Here is a 15,346-nt window from a genome sequence, read left to right as displayed (position 1 = left end):
TATTCTTATTGCTGTTTTCTTCCCCCCTTGTTCTCTTCTCAGGTCATCCTTTCCCTTCATTCTGTTCTATTCACATGTCTTCCACCCAAGGCAGGAAAGTTAGGATCATCTATCCATCCATCCATCTATCCATGTATCCATGCATCCATGCATCATATCCATCCAACAAATAATTTTGAGTGACTTCTAAGTACCAGGCACCACCAGGCATAGAGGAAACTATAAATGCATAAGATGGGTGCAGTTCTTGCCCTCAGGGAGATCACCTGTCCGGGGGAGACTCAGACAAAGGATCAAATGTAAGCTATGATGGGAGCTGCTCAAAAATGCAGGAACGACACCTGATCCAAGCTTGGGAGATCACAATAGACATTCAAGCTAACACCTGAACAATGAGCTGGAAAAAGACAAGAGAAGTCCCTCGTAGCAGTCCCTTTATTCCTTCTGTGAGGTGATCTGGTTCCAGATGGCTATTTTCTGGGACTCCTGGCTTCCAGGAAAACCAAAAGACACAGCTTGGGTGGACCAAATGCTGGGCCACTATTTTGATTTACCATTACTAGGAAAAGATGTAGTCTATACAAGTAAAGTCTCCCAGAAAATTAAAGTCCATCTCTCTATAGGCCAGCAACTTAACTATTTTTGATGAAAATGTTTCATAACTTTTTCTTGATGACTCAGAATCACCACCATGAATATATATATATATATATATATATTTTTTTTTTAACCTGACCTGAAATATGGCAAAGCTCTCAGGAGCTATTGAAGTACGAGGAGTTGCTTGCCCTCACCTTTGAGGAAATAAAATTTATTCTCTATTTAAACAAGTAAAATGTCCTGCTATGTGTAAGATGGCAAAGTGTGCAGTGTGAACAGCAAACATGGGGTGGACATGGTCCTACATTCAAACTCTAGTAGCAGGTGGATGATGTGGGTGCATAACCGTCAGACAAGGTACGAAAGAGAATGGATCATCAGGGATGGGGAGAAGAGATTATGCAATGTGCACTGTGATGCTGTATTTGGGCAGCATGTGGAAGGGCTAGAGAGCTAAGCATGTGGTCAGAACTTGGGGTATTCTTTTGCTTATGGGATTTCCTCTTCATTGAATGCCCTCTCAACCAAAGAGATCAAACTATCTGAGTAAAATTTTTTTAAAAAGTAGCAGTTTAAAGAATGCTGCTAGGATCTGAGTATGGTTTTGTTACTCTGTCCCTCCCTAATTCAGCTCAACTGGCTGTCCTTCCCTCCTTCTTGACCATTCACCTTTTCATTCTGACTCAGGCTCAAAACTTTTCCTGAGAGTTAAGATTTTACTACTTATAAAATGCAGGGTTCTAGACTACATAGCTTTAACTAAATACAATCATGGGCTTCATAATAACTCCTGTCGTGAATATTACCGAAAAATAAGTAGACATCTTTCCAAAGAAGATATACAGATGGCCAACAGACACATGAAAAGATGCTTAATGTCACCCATTATCAGGGAAATGCAAATAAAAACCACAATGAGATATCACCTCACCTCTGTCAGAATGGCTAAAATAAAAAAGACAAGAAATAACAAGTATTTGCAAGGATATGGAGAAAAAGAAACACTTTGCCTTGTTGGTGAGAATGTAAATTGGTGCAGCAACTGTGGAAAAAGTTAAAAGTAGAAATACCATATGATCCAGTAATTCCACTACTGGATATTTACTAAGAGAAAACAAAACGTTAACTCAAAAAGATAAATGGACCCCTGTTTATCGCATCATTATTTACAATAGTTAAGACATGGAAAGAACCTAAGCATCCATCAATAGATGCTTCCTTGAAAAGGAAGATGTGTGTGTGTGTGTGTGTGTGTGTGTGTGTGTGTGTGTGTGTGCATGTGTGTGTGTGCGTGTGTGCATATATACATATATATATTTATAGTGGAATGTTACACTGCCATAACAAAGGATGAGATCATGCCATTTGAGACAACATGGATGGACCTAGAGGGTATTAGGCCAAGTGAAATAAGTCAGGCTGAGAAAGACAAATACTATTATGATTCCACGCATAAGTGGAATTTAAAAATATGAATAAACAAACAAAAAGCAGAATTAGACTGATAAGTACAGCAAATAAACTGATGGTTGACAGAGGGGAGTGAGCAGGGGTGTTGGGCAAAATGGGTGAAAGCCTCCAGTTATGGAATGAGTAAGCCATGGGAGTAAGAGAGTATAAGGAATACTGTCAATGATATTGTAATAGTGATGTAATGGGACAGACAGTAGCTATACTTGTGGTGAACAAAACATAATGTATTAACTTGTCAAAACACAAAGCTGTAATATTGTGTGCCAACTGTACTCAAACGTCATAAAAATAAATAAAAGAAAAATAAGCTAACAAATATTTTCCTTTGAATTTTAAAATTTCAAAATGCTAAAACAACCACATGTCCACATTCAAAAGAATGAAAGTGGACCCCTACCTCACACCACATATAAAAAATCTTGATTTCCCTGGGATTCATGAACTGTTTATAGATTATATTACTGATTTTCTGCTTTCAAAAGCGAGGCCTACATTGGATGCTTGTATCCTGGGAATAAAATGAAGATCTCTCTGGAACTGAATACAGAAACAGCATTTGGATGAAAATGCAACATGACATGTCTTTCTCCAGTCTTCTGACCAAAAGTTCCCCCAGCAGCACTCCCCTGTGTGCCACAACTGTTGATCACAGAAATGGCCTGTTTCTTCTCCTATATTTTCCCCTCCACTTCAGTTCAGGGCAATCTTCAACCACAGGATTAGATGTGCTCCTTGCACAATCCCAGCAGAATGACCAGAGTGACCCAATTATATCATCTACAGATGGAAAACATGAATTTGGGCCAAACATCTAATAGGGCCTGAATTTTTGTCTTCGTGATGTCACCCTGTCACTAAAGTTTAGAACCTGAAAAGCATATGTGGGCTGTGAGTGTTACTGAATGAGAATTATGCTTAATTTTCTGCTCTCTGAAGAGTGTTGGGAGAATGTCAGAAGGACAGGAAAGGAGGGCAGATCACTGGGGCTCATTTACAGCAGACAATGTGCTTTGCTGAATTGGAATTTCAGGTTTGATATCCATGTTCTGTCAGGGAGATACCAAAGCTTGGGGGAGGAACTGGTTTGCATCTAGAATGAGTTGTTGTTTGGAAAGGTTTTGATTTCACCTTAGATGATTGTATGTTGTAACCACAGTAAAGAAAAATAAACACAGTGAACCAATGGACCTTAGGGACACTGGAAGGATGTGCATCCCCTGCCCCTCTCTGCACATCCCCTGCTGCTGGAGAGGGTCAATGTTCTAAAAGTCTATTATTCATGGATCAATTTTCCAGGATATTTAGAGCATGGTTTCTTTTCATCTTTTTGCTACCTGCTCTTTAGCCACTACTCTTTAGTCTTCACCACAGACAACAAAAAGTAGTTAAAAGTAGTTAAAATTCACACAGGTCTGACTTTTAGATAAGCAGGGAAATGAAACAGAGGAACACACCAGGTGGATTTGCTGGGGGAACTCAACAGATCCCCATCCAGTGCTCTGAGCAGGGTTAAGGGGCACACAAGCTAGGCAGAGTCTGGGGTGCCAATGAAGATGGGATCTAAATGTGGACCATGAAATGAGAGATAGAACATTGCATGGAGCAAAGCTAGAGCCTGTGGAGGAAGGGAGACACCCAAGACTGAGTATGATTAAATAATGATAGAGGGTCACTAGTAGTACTTCCAAAGGAAGTCAGGTTGTGCTATTCCCATTATATTTGACACTTTTTTCATGGCTCAAGTATGTACACGCCCCATACTATGTGCCACGAGGAAGCTCACCCTCGTGGAGCTTCTTGTGGTCAGAATGTCTGGGTAAAGCCTGTGTTTTTTTTTAAAAAAAAGAATAGGAGGGTGCTACGAAGCTGTCCTCCAAATCCCAGAAATTAAATGAAGGCAAATTAAAATGTAAGGAATACTGTCATTTGGAAAAATAATTAGGCACATGTTCATATTCTTCAAAGAGTTTCAAGCTGTTCATATTCTATGTAACAACTCCAGCTTTGGGAAAATAACTTCAAATGCAAATACAGTTTTATGTAGGATTTTTATAGATCTCTAAGATCTATAAGATCGATGTACAAAGATGTGTGTTGCATCATTATTTATAACTGTGAAAATGTTGAAGCAATATGTGTCTAACAGCAGCAGGCTGCTTAAGTAAATTTTGTTGTAACTAGAATATGAGGTTGCCTTTCAAGATGATGTTTCTTGTAAGATTTTAAGGAAAATGTGTTTGATATAATAAGGAGTAAAAAAAGCAATGCACACCATTGTACAGTGAAGTCTCAGCTATGTAAACCAAAGTGGAAAGAAAAGTATGCTAAAATATTAACAATTGATGTTTACGGATTTAACTATGCATGATTTTTATTGCATCCTCTGAACCCGCAGAGTTGCATGGGCAGCCACAAGCCACATGTGGCTACATGAATTGAAATTAATTAAAATCAAATTAAAATTTAAAAATCCAGGTCTTCACTTGAACCAGCCACATTTCAAGTTCTTATCTCATGGAGCTAGTGGCTACTACATTTGACAAGACAATATAGCACACTTCTGTCATTATAAAAAGTTCTGTTGGGCAGGCACTGCTCCAGAGTGTTCTCTAATTAGAGTTTCTCTGATTTTCGAAAAAGATCATGAGCTGTATTTATGATCAGAAAAAAGGAATAACAAAGTCAAGGTAAGATGACTTGACTGTAGGAAAACCCAAGAGATTATTTGAGGAATGGCAAAACAGAATCCAGATGAACTTGTATTTGAAGGAAGCAGTGACTTTAATGAGAGAGATTCAATACAATCGATAATACTGTTGTTCTCAACTTAAGTACAGGAAACGTGTATTCACTGGGAGAGGGAGGGTCCACATATGACCCAGAAAAAGGAGCTCAAAGAGGCAAGAGTGGTCGATGTGCCCCAGGATGGTTGTTGCGGCAGGGAGAAAAACCCTACGATATGGGTTGATGCCTCAGAAAATAGCAATTCAACAGCTCCAGTAAAAGGTTATCCAGCAAACCCTCTTGTTGGCTCCCACTCTCAACCTGATGCCCCAGACTTTAGAGGCTGCTAGTGTCCACTGACACCTGCATCTCCTCTTCTTCCTGGATGCACAGCTAAACAAGTGTCCTGGATCCCTCTTGCATCTCGGTGGGAATGTTTGACTCATCTGGACAATGGGTGGGAGCAGGCAGGATACACACCACCTTCTGTCTGGGTCAAAAAAAGATCTACATAATCTTATATGCCCTTGCTTTCTCTACTTTCTGTGTGTCTATTGGAGAAGGACTCCAAGAGGATAGAACCACAGGATAAAATAAACCCCAATCCCTAAGTTTCTGTTTGGAGAGCCATGGAAGCTACCAGAATGGAAATACCTGCAATGGATTTGGGGCAAGAAATAAACCTTTGTTGGGCTACCCCAGTGAAATTTAGGGGGTTGTTTGTGATATAGTAGTAGTGATACTGCTATAACCTATAGATTCTAATTAGATCTTCTATGCAGAATTTGTTAATGCATCAGGTCTAGTGACTTAATCTTTGTGTGCCTCTAGGGGAGCCTAGAACCATGACTGACCTTCAGCCAATCTCCAAGAATGTGGCCCTTGGAATGTTCTCTGTGTTACTGACAGAGATGTTGTTTTGTGCTCCAAAAGTAATGGGGCATGCTCTACCAGCTTGTCAGGATTGGTTAGTAAACTTTATGATGTATATCTGGTATATGGGTTGGGATTCTGCATTCTGCTATCATGGCTGTTCATCGAGCAGGAGGAATATGCCTACCTGACCAGCGCTCCGTAAAAGCCTCAGACTCCAGTGGACTTCCCTGGATAGAGATATCTCACACATGGCCCTATAGTTTGCTGCTAGAGAGAAAGAACATCTTACGTGACCGGGAGGGCAGGAGTTGGAAGTCCCCATCTGACCTCTCTCAATTTCTCCTGATGCATTTCACTTTTCCACTGTCTTACTCCATATCCTTTGCTATAATAAACCTTGGCCATGACCAAAACCTGCTACTGAGTCCTGTGAATACTCCTGGTGAGTCAATGAACTTGAGGGTGTCATTGGACTCCCCAAATACCTCCCACCTTTGGGACGTACAGGCTCCAGTTGTGGAATGAAGAAGCCATGGGGATGGAAGGCACAGCACAAGAAGTATAGTCAGTGGTATTATAATAGTGTTGTATGGTCATAGATGGCAGCTACACTTGTGGTGAGCACAGCATAACAGACACCTGTGGAGTCACTATGCTATACACCTGAAACTAACATTTTGTGTCGACTACACTTCAATTGAAAAAAAGGAAAAACAAAAACCAAAAAAACGAAACATGGGATAGGCTGGTGATGGGTAGTAAGGAGGGCACATATTGCATGGTGCACTGGGTGTTATACGCAAGCAATGAATCATGGAACTTTACATCAAAAACTAGGGATGTACTGTATGGTGACTAACATAATATAATAAAAAATATACTTTTATTAAAAAAAACAAGATACAAGCATAATTAAAGAGTGAATGATAGAGTACTGTAAAAAAAAAAACTGAAAAACAAAATACCTCCCACATGAGATCTTTCTCCAGGAAAATAGAGCACAAACTGTCCAGAATAAGTATGGTTTCTATCTTGCACTTGTATATCTTACTACCACCTGTTGCCATTAGCATAGACATCAAACTCCTGTGAATTTGGTTGATGTGAGTCCCTTCATAAGTGCCTGACTGACAACAATGTCACTCATAGAATCCTGCAGAAGATTATCTGGAACCCTGTGACCACCTAATGGGTGATGTCCTCTCAGTGACCAACCTGGAGGGCATTTCTTCAGTGTCTCTCTTATATGTGTCACTTAAGAAGATGAAGCAAGTTCAAGATTTAGGATAAGGGCCGTAAGTGAGATAGAAAGACTGTGGAGAGAGATTCCATTTGGTGGTGGTACTAGGGAGGGTCCAGAGAGGAGTTCTGAATGAGACACACCTAGAAGAAGAGACATCATTTCCAATGGGAAGAGTGATGGGATGTGTGCATCCGAGGCAGAGCCGTCTGCCTCTGAAGGAGAGCACCTTGAGGGACAGTGACTCTGAGTGGCACTAGCTTGGCTCTGTGTAATGTCTGAGACAGCAAGTAGTCTGGGAGGTATGATATTTAGGGTGCACTGTTGGGGGCTATTGAAGAACTGGTCTTTCTGGTGGATATCTGTTTATATGACAATTAGCTAAGGCTAAGGGGTCCTTATACCTTAGTGCACAGTATTAAAACTCGTGCTGGTGAATCTCTCATCAAAGTCATCAAAAACATCATTTTCTAAATTCATGTTGTCATGTAAGTTTGAATATCATCATTTTTTAATTTTCTGATGAGCACCCACAGGATCTGGACCTGCCTAGCCTCCCAACTGTCTCTCAAAGCATGGGACCCTCCCCCAAGCTCACTCTGCTCGACTTACACTGGACTTGCTTCTGTCTCTCCAACATGCCAAGTGCATCTCTGCCTCAGGGCCTTTGCATTGACTGTTCCTTCTGCCTGGAATGATCCACACTGCCCCAATTTCCTCCTGGCTGGTTTTCTCTAGTTATTCAGATTTCATGTCATAGTTACCTCCTGAAAGCAACTTTCCCCCCAAGGGAATGGGGCTTCTCACCATGTCATTACCCAATTTCACTGACAACAGAGAAGAGATCTTCACTCCTTAGAACACATTCTACTTCTTTCCATCTCCTTTTGCTTATCTTTACCCTCTGCTGAGATTTCTCAGCCACTAGGTAACTTTAGATGAATCAAAAACACATGGACTGTCTGCATGGATTTCAATTTCATTGCAACTGGCTGGACACACCTTCCCTGGTTGAAACAGCCATTCGTCAAGCAACTTGGAAGACAACCATCATCTGATAAAATGAGCCACAGTATTTTCTACAGCATATACAATTGCTTAACAACAAATTGCGCAGATAGACTAAGGCAATGCTTGGTAGGACATTTACAGAAGCACCAGCACTGGGTTGGGTGTAAAAACTCTGGAGCTTTGTTACTCTTTTCTTTCTGTGTCTAGGCAAAAATCTCCAATTGCAGTTCCTTCCTCAGTTCTTGGACACTGAGTGTCTGGGACAGAGTTGCCATTAGTGGAGAGGGAACATTTTAACAAATTGGGAAAGAGGGCTTGACCCTCTGTGTTACCCACCTGCAAATCTACCTGAAGTCACAATCAGCTTAGCTTTGAGAAAAAGCATGGAGGCCATCACCGTGGGGCCTGAATGTCTCCAGACCCCTGGCGGGGCGGGGGTCATCTTGTATTTTGTGTCCCTTCCTCCACGAATGAAATGATTTTGCCCACAAAGCAAACACACTAGATAGGGGGTGGCAGAGGATGGCCCATGGGCTAAATTTAGCCAGTCTCCTATTTTTGCATGGCCCATGAGTTAAGAATGATTTTTCTATTTTTCAATAGCTAAAAAGAATGAAAAATCCTATACCATAGATCATGACACATAAAAAAGTATATGGAATTCAAATTTCAGTTTCTATACATAAGGTTGCATTGAAACAGCCACGCACACTTATTTGCATATTGTCTATGGCTGCTTTCAGGCTACAGCTACGGAGGTGGGTTGCTGTGACAGAGACCATCTGGTCCACAAGCCTAAAGTGTTACTATCTGGCTCTTCCCAGAAGAAGTTTGCCAATCCTGTTCTCAAGTCCTGAATGTCCACTTAAGCCTGATTTTGGAAGGACTTCAATGAGGAAGACTTTGTTTGCCTCTCAGCATTAGTGTTTCCGCATCTCCTTTGCCCTGAAAACAGTTCTGCATAGCCCAAGATTTAAAGAGAAATCACAGGGAAAACCCACTTACATAGGATCCATAATCCACAGCCAGGGTCTGCAGGGCCCATGGGAGACCAAGGCCAATGAGGATATCAAACACGTTGCTCCCAATAGAGTTGGACACGGCCATGTCTCCCATGCCTGCAAGGACAAGAGGTCACTCGAGTGAGGGAGGGGATCTCAGAATAGTACAGGGGCTCCCTAAGGGACTCTCCCAACCCTTTGGTCTGACAGCCAGAAAGTTAGCTGGCAGTTCTGCTGGCTCCTTTGCTAGGTGGTTCCCTCCCAGGCCACCACCTGTATTTTCAATAGAATATGTATTTTCAGTAGAAAGGAATGGAATAGAACAGAACAGAACAGAGTAGAATGAAATGTACATTCTACTGAACTGTTGACCTTCAAACATGATCACTGGCAAAATGTGAAAGATTCCAAAAATCAAATATAGTTCCCCAGATTCTGAAACTTCTTTCTAGAAAGGAATGAAAGGAATAAACTCGACAGTTCTATCACACCTCTCATGAGCTCACCAACTGATATATTTTAGTGCCATCTCCAACTGCTCTACACTGTCTTCAATTCTTTTTCTAAGTGAGCACTATTAAGAAAAACAGGAGAATTTCCTGAGGACTTCTTGGGGACAATGTACTACATGTTGTAGCTACACATTGTGTTTGTTGAAAACAAATGGAATCCAGCACAAATCAGGCATATAAATTAGAGTGGGTGCTAGCAAAGGGCATGGCCATCTGGAATGGGCACCCATCTGTGAGCTTGGTTTTGAAGGAGGGGAGGCTGTGCCATACACTGAGGACTGACCTGTGGCAACCACCATTGTCAGGGTACCGCAGCTGGGTAGACCTTAGGCTATGGGGTCTGTCTTCTCTAAGCCTTGGTTTCCCTATCCATAAAATGGGGGTCTGGTTTTCCCTACCTGACGGAGTTGTTTAAATTAAATAAGATAATGCACCCAAACAGCTTTGCTTGGTGTGTGGTGCTCAACAAAGGTTAGTTCTCATTACATTTATTACTACTTTTAATAACAGGTCAGTAACACAACCTCCAGAAGGGCCTCTGCGTGCTACCTAGAAATCATCTCTCACTTTCTTTTTCTTTTTCTTTTTTTTTTTTAAAGATTTTATTTATTTGACAGAGAGACAGCCAGAGGGAACACAAGCAGGGGGAGTGGGAGAGGAAGAAGCAGGCTCCCAGCGGATGAGGCCGATGTGGGGCTCGATCCCAGGACTCCGGGATCACGCCCTGAGCCGAAGGCCGACGCTCAACAACTGAGCCACCCAGGCGCCCCCATCTCTCACTTTCTTAAGGGTAGATCTGGCTTGTTTCCCTGTTCTTTTGATGCCAGTTAGCTTTTTGACCAACACAGCATTGAAGTCACCCATCACCCTGACAATTGCCATGTGGATCCCCAAAACTCCCCCCACTCACAGGGAGGCCTTCCTTCCTCCCCCACCCCTGTCCCCATCTAACTGGAGGTCCTACCTTGTCTGGCCACGATGAGGCTGGCCATGCAATCGGGCACACTGGTTCCAGCTGCCAGGAAGGTAATCCCCATGATGACATCAGGAATCCCTAGCGTGTATCCAATGATCGTGACCTGGAAGAAGCAGGAAGAGGTGGTGAGCTGGGAGCTGAGGCCATCCCTACCAGCTAGTGGATCCTCTGCCCAAGAAGCACAAAGGACTTCAATCTGGGCGGTCTGCTCAGGGGGCAATGTCTGTTCTCAGTGTCAATGTGGAGAGCAAAGAACATTGCACAGAGCAGACCAGGACTGCAGGTCAGGGGACCAGGGTGCAATTATGGAGCCCATGTTTTCTAACCAAAGATTGGCATTTTATACATGCTCCTTTCAAGTGAGGCAGGAGGCTTGAGAGAGGAGAAACAGTTTCTGGGAAAGGGTGATTTTTGGGACAGAATATTTGAACTTAGGATGGTCCTGGGAAACCCAGGATGGATGACTGCCATGCTGTGCTGGACTAGATTTGCTCCGCAGTTAAAAAGTAGAGGCATAAATGGGCAATGCATTCTGGATGGTTGTTTTTCCTAAAATGACTTTGGGGCAGAGGCTCTTTTGAGCCATAACCCCACCATAACCAGTGCCAGTTCTTGAATCCTTGTTTTAGCTTCAGAAGAGACCCTTGAGTGGTCACCTGGTTCAATGACCTTATTTTCTGGTTGACAAAACTGTGACTCAATTAGGGGACATGACTATGACAGCTGGGATTATTACTCCCCAATTCCTCACATCTTTCCTTTACCCTCTTTGCCTTGTGGCTCTGTTGTTCTTCCCATGAGAGCAGGTGGAGTATATGTCCCCTACTCTGTTGATGTTGATGTTGATGAAGTCACAAGCCAATGCCCTAGGAGGCACTACATGTTTCCACTGACCTTCTAGCATCCCAACAATCTGCTATGACAAGAGCATTCCCCATGTAGCCACAGGTCCAAGGAAAATGAGCAAACATAAGGAGTAGACATGAAACCCACCTGCTGCCTGAAGCACACCTAACTGTGCTGTGGCTTGAAGCAGAACCATGCAGTCAGTGCCGGATAAGATTAGTCAAACCACACTCAATCTGCACATATGTGAGCAGGAGGAGAACTTCTTGCGATTCTAAACCACTGAGTTTAGGGGTGGCTTGTTTGCAGCTTACTGAGGCATTAGCTGACTAACACACTTACTGGGCTGAAACGCCACTTCCTATTCCCCTCTGATTGAGCGTATTTTTCTCTCTAAAGAAGTCTAGCAATGCCACGGGGTCCTCCGTACACTCACCATCCACACCATCATGTACGAGAAGGCTGCTATCCACAACGTGGAAGAAGCAAATGTCACCATAAACCATTTTTCCCAGCGGGGTTTGTTGCAGTTGGGTACAGTGAAGTATAAGACAAAACTCAGTGGCCAGGTGAACGCCCACTTCACTGTTTCCAGTTTTCCAGCTGGGAAAAGAAAAAAGGCAAAACAAAATTAGTTTCGTTTCTCTCTCTCTCTTTTTAAAAAAAGATTTATTTATTTATTTGTCAGAGAGAAAGAGAAAGAGAGAAAGCGTGCGCACAAGCAGGGGGAGCAGAGGCAGAGGGAGAAGCAGGCTCCTTGCTGAGCAGGGAGCTTGACACGGGACTCAATCCCAAGACCCTGGGATCAAGACCTGAGCTGAAGGCAGACGCTTAACCAACTGAGCCACCCAGGTGTCCTTCATTTTTCTGTTTTACCAGCCCTCCACGCTGCTTTCCCCAGACATTTACATCCTAACTGATGACCTGTGAAATCAGCCTTATTATGTTGTTCTTTTTATAAAAGACACAATGGCTTTCCACCAGCGACAAAACCTGGCATACAAAACCAAGCAGAGTAAAGTTATCCACCGCTCACCTGCTAGTTAGGCACCCAAATGACAGATGAGTTATTTCTGAGGATACAGGGCTAGGAGGATGGTTTGGCGCATGGGGCCAGCTGGTAAAAGATGAGGAAGATTCTCAGACACAAAGGGAGGGGAGTGTTTGGGGGTGCAGGTGAAGATCTGGGAGGAGAGCTGGGGTCTGTTCTCCCCATGGTTAGATAAAATCTTGCCAGATTAGAAGGTGTCAGTGGTCACAGCGCCATCTAGCGGAATCGCTCGACATTGTCAACTCACCGAAATCTTGGAAGATGATGTCAATGCTCTCAAGGTGAGGTTTGCATCTCAAGCTGATGTGAATTTGCAAATTAGTCATTGATTTCTGGCTCTCTAAATACCTGCTGCCATGGACATGGTGATGAATGGGCTAGTGATGACCTCATCCTATCATCTCTGTGTTGCCTGAGCACTGTGTTTCAGAGATACCCATAAATGCTTATTTTGGTGACTATGTTGCCATGAGTTCTTGTAACCTCAGATTTGACAAACCTGTCATTTCTCCTTTAGCCTTTATTACCATCCTGCTTAAGTGTTAACACTTCTGTTAAGAAATATCTATTGTATACACTTCCTGCTTCAATAAAGAACATCTCTGCCTTCCAGAAAGTTCCTTGACCCTCTTTCTAGTCAACCTTCCACCCTCTACCACCATACATTAGTTTTTCCTGTTATCCACATTCAAAATCAACTATGTTCTTTTAGTCAACATGTTTTTTGAGATTCATTCTTGTGTCAGGAATTCATTCTTAATTGCTGTGTACTTCTCCACCCTACAAATACACAATTCGTTTATCCATTCTCCTGCTGATGGGAATTTGAGTTGTGGCCAGTTTTCAGGTATTACAACTAAAGGGGCTACGAGCATTCTTGTACACTTTGTTTCGTGGGCATGTTTTTATTTCTCTTGGGCGGAAGACCCAGGAGTAGAACTGCTGAGTCACAGGGTGGGTGTTCATTTAACTTTGCAAAAAACTGCCAAGGAGTTTTCCAAAATGATCATCCCATTTTATATTCCCACCAGAGTGAAGGAGGTATTTTTTAAAATTACACTTTGAACAGTGATTAAGAAAATGTTAAATGAAATTTGTTTCATAATTTTACACCAGTATCCAGCGCTTTTCCAATTAGCTGCTCTGCAGATATGGAGCTGGGAATGGATGATGACAACATTGAGACTGGCTGGCTGGATTTCAAAGCAAGAAAGCTGTCAGAGGTTTTTCTGTGAGGGGCTTCCAAATGCTGCAAAATCCAGCATATCGTCAGACCCTTGGATCCCAAAGGCATCCTGGAATTCTGCATGCTCCTAAATCCTGTAATGTGGTGATGTCATTTATCCATCTGGGGCTCTGGGGATCCCCTCACTGGCCTTGCAGTCTTCCTGATGCCCTCACACAGAGAGACTTGGTCCAGTGTACAACACACACCCAATCGAAGTTACAAAGAAATACACGAATGGGAAGAGAAATGATTGCAATCTGGCTCTTTGTCATTCTTCAGAAAATAAAAAAAAAAAAAAAGAAAAAGAAAGAAAAGAAAAATGAAACCGGAACTTAAGACTGCGGGGAGATTAAAAATGATATTGATTGAGTAAAGCTGCAAGCAACACATTGGCACCAGTGAATTTTGAGTTTTTTCTCTCGGCTGCTTTAGGAAATTCTGACTTGACCCTCGAGTGGCCTTATATCTAGAAAACAGTTTTCTCCCTTTCAGGATATAGATGCTTTCTCTAAGTTACAGTTGTACTTTAACAACAAACTTACAGTAGAAATTCAATCAGTATCATCCGGAAGAACTTTTAAATGTAATGTAACAAATATAACTCCTTGAGCAAACCAAGTGATACAGAAACGTGCTTTTTAAGGGATTTTGAGGAGCAGGAGCCGTCAGATAAGGAACATATTTATATTTTGGTGTGTTCTTTTCAGTCTTTTTTCCCCTGAAAATGTGTTTACCTACATCCCCACATAAATGTTTCTGTTAGTCAACAGTAAGGCTTTCTTTATGCAAGGGATAATATTTGTATACCTTATACTATGCAGAGGTGCATATAATTCACATATAGACTATGTGGATTTAGCCTCTATGTATATTATATGCACATATAAACACAGGGATGTTAATATATGTGCACATTTTAGCTGGCCTAAATTTCCATTTCTGAATAAAGGGGTAAAATGGCTTCCTTTCCTTTTTGAGTGAACAGTATTTCTGGACATTTTCCTGTCTTTTCTTCCATTGCTATGTGGTCCAAACAGAGCCCCCCCCACCCCCAGGGGGTAGGTTTATTCCTTCACTTAACAAGTATTCATTGAATGCCTCATCTGCCAGTCTGTGCCAGGTGCTGCTCCGGGTGCTGAGGACAGAGCAGTGAGCTCAGAAAACCAAACTGCCTGTGCATGAACCTGATGTACCCGTGGTTATGTGATTTCTTGGAAGGCAGCCAGCAGCTGGGAGATGAAGCCAGGGACATGAAGCAGGGACTCCGAGCATTACAGTATGCCTTTGAGTGTGATTTGGCTCTAAAAAGCAAAGGACCTGTTCTTAACTTGTATTCCTTATTGAGTTTTTAAAGAAGGTTACTTCTATGGAGAAGAAAAAGTCATTGCTCATTCTTACGGACCTAGAGATAAATATATCAATTTGTTCTAACTACACAGGCAATAAAAATGTAGTGTTTGAGAATGGAAAATCTAGTGGGGGGGGGGAAAGAATTCCACCTAGAAGAAACACACTCATATTTTGGTATACTTCTTTTCAGTCTTCCTCTGTGGAAGTATGTTTGCCTATGTATACATGTAAACCCTTTCTTTCTTTCTTTCTTTCTTTCTTTCTTTCTTTCTTTCTTTCTTTCTCTTTCTTTTTCTTTCTTTCTTTCTTTCTCTTTCTTTTCTTTTCTTTCTTTCTTTCTTTCTTTCTTTCTTTCTTTCTTTCTTTCTTTCTTTCTCTTTCTTTCTTTCTTCTTTCTTTCTAGAGCGAGCATTGGAGCAGGGGGAGGGGGAAGAAGAGAGGGAGAGGGGGAGAGAGAA

General features: G+C 42.2%; 1 protein-coding gene across 1 annotated transcript in view; it reads right to left on the bottom strand.

The window, feature by feature from the left end:
• Positions 1 to 15,346, bottom strand: part of SLC24A3 (solute carrier family 24 member 3) — a 472,928-nt gene that overhangs the window by 19,367 nt on the left and 438,215 nt on the right. Inside the window, exons 13-15 of the mRNA XM_045809788.2 lie at positions 11,696 to 11,862; positions 10,402 to 10,516; positions 8,930 to 9,042 (exon numbers count right to left, since the gene is read on the bottom strand). Of these exons, the coding sequence (XP_045665744.2) occupies positions 8,930 to 9,042; positions 10,402 to 10,516; positions 11,696 to 11,862 (395 nt within the window). The remainder of the gene's footprint in view (positions 1 to 8,929; positions 9,043 to 10,401; positions 10,517 to 11,695; positions 11,863 to 15,346) is intronic.

This window comes from Ursus americanus, chromosome 22 (genome assembly GCF_024610735.1).
Source record: "Ursus americanus isolate L20-20 chromosome 22, mUrsAme1.1.p, whole genome shotgun sequence".
Classification (NCBI taxonomy): Eukaryota; Metazoa; Chordata; class Mammalia; order Carnivora; family Ursidae; genus Ursus; species Ursus americanus.
This window is presented reverse-complemented; position numbering and strand designations above follow the sequence as displayed.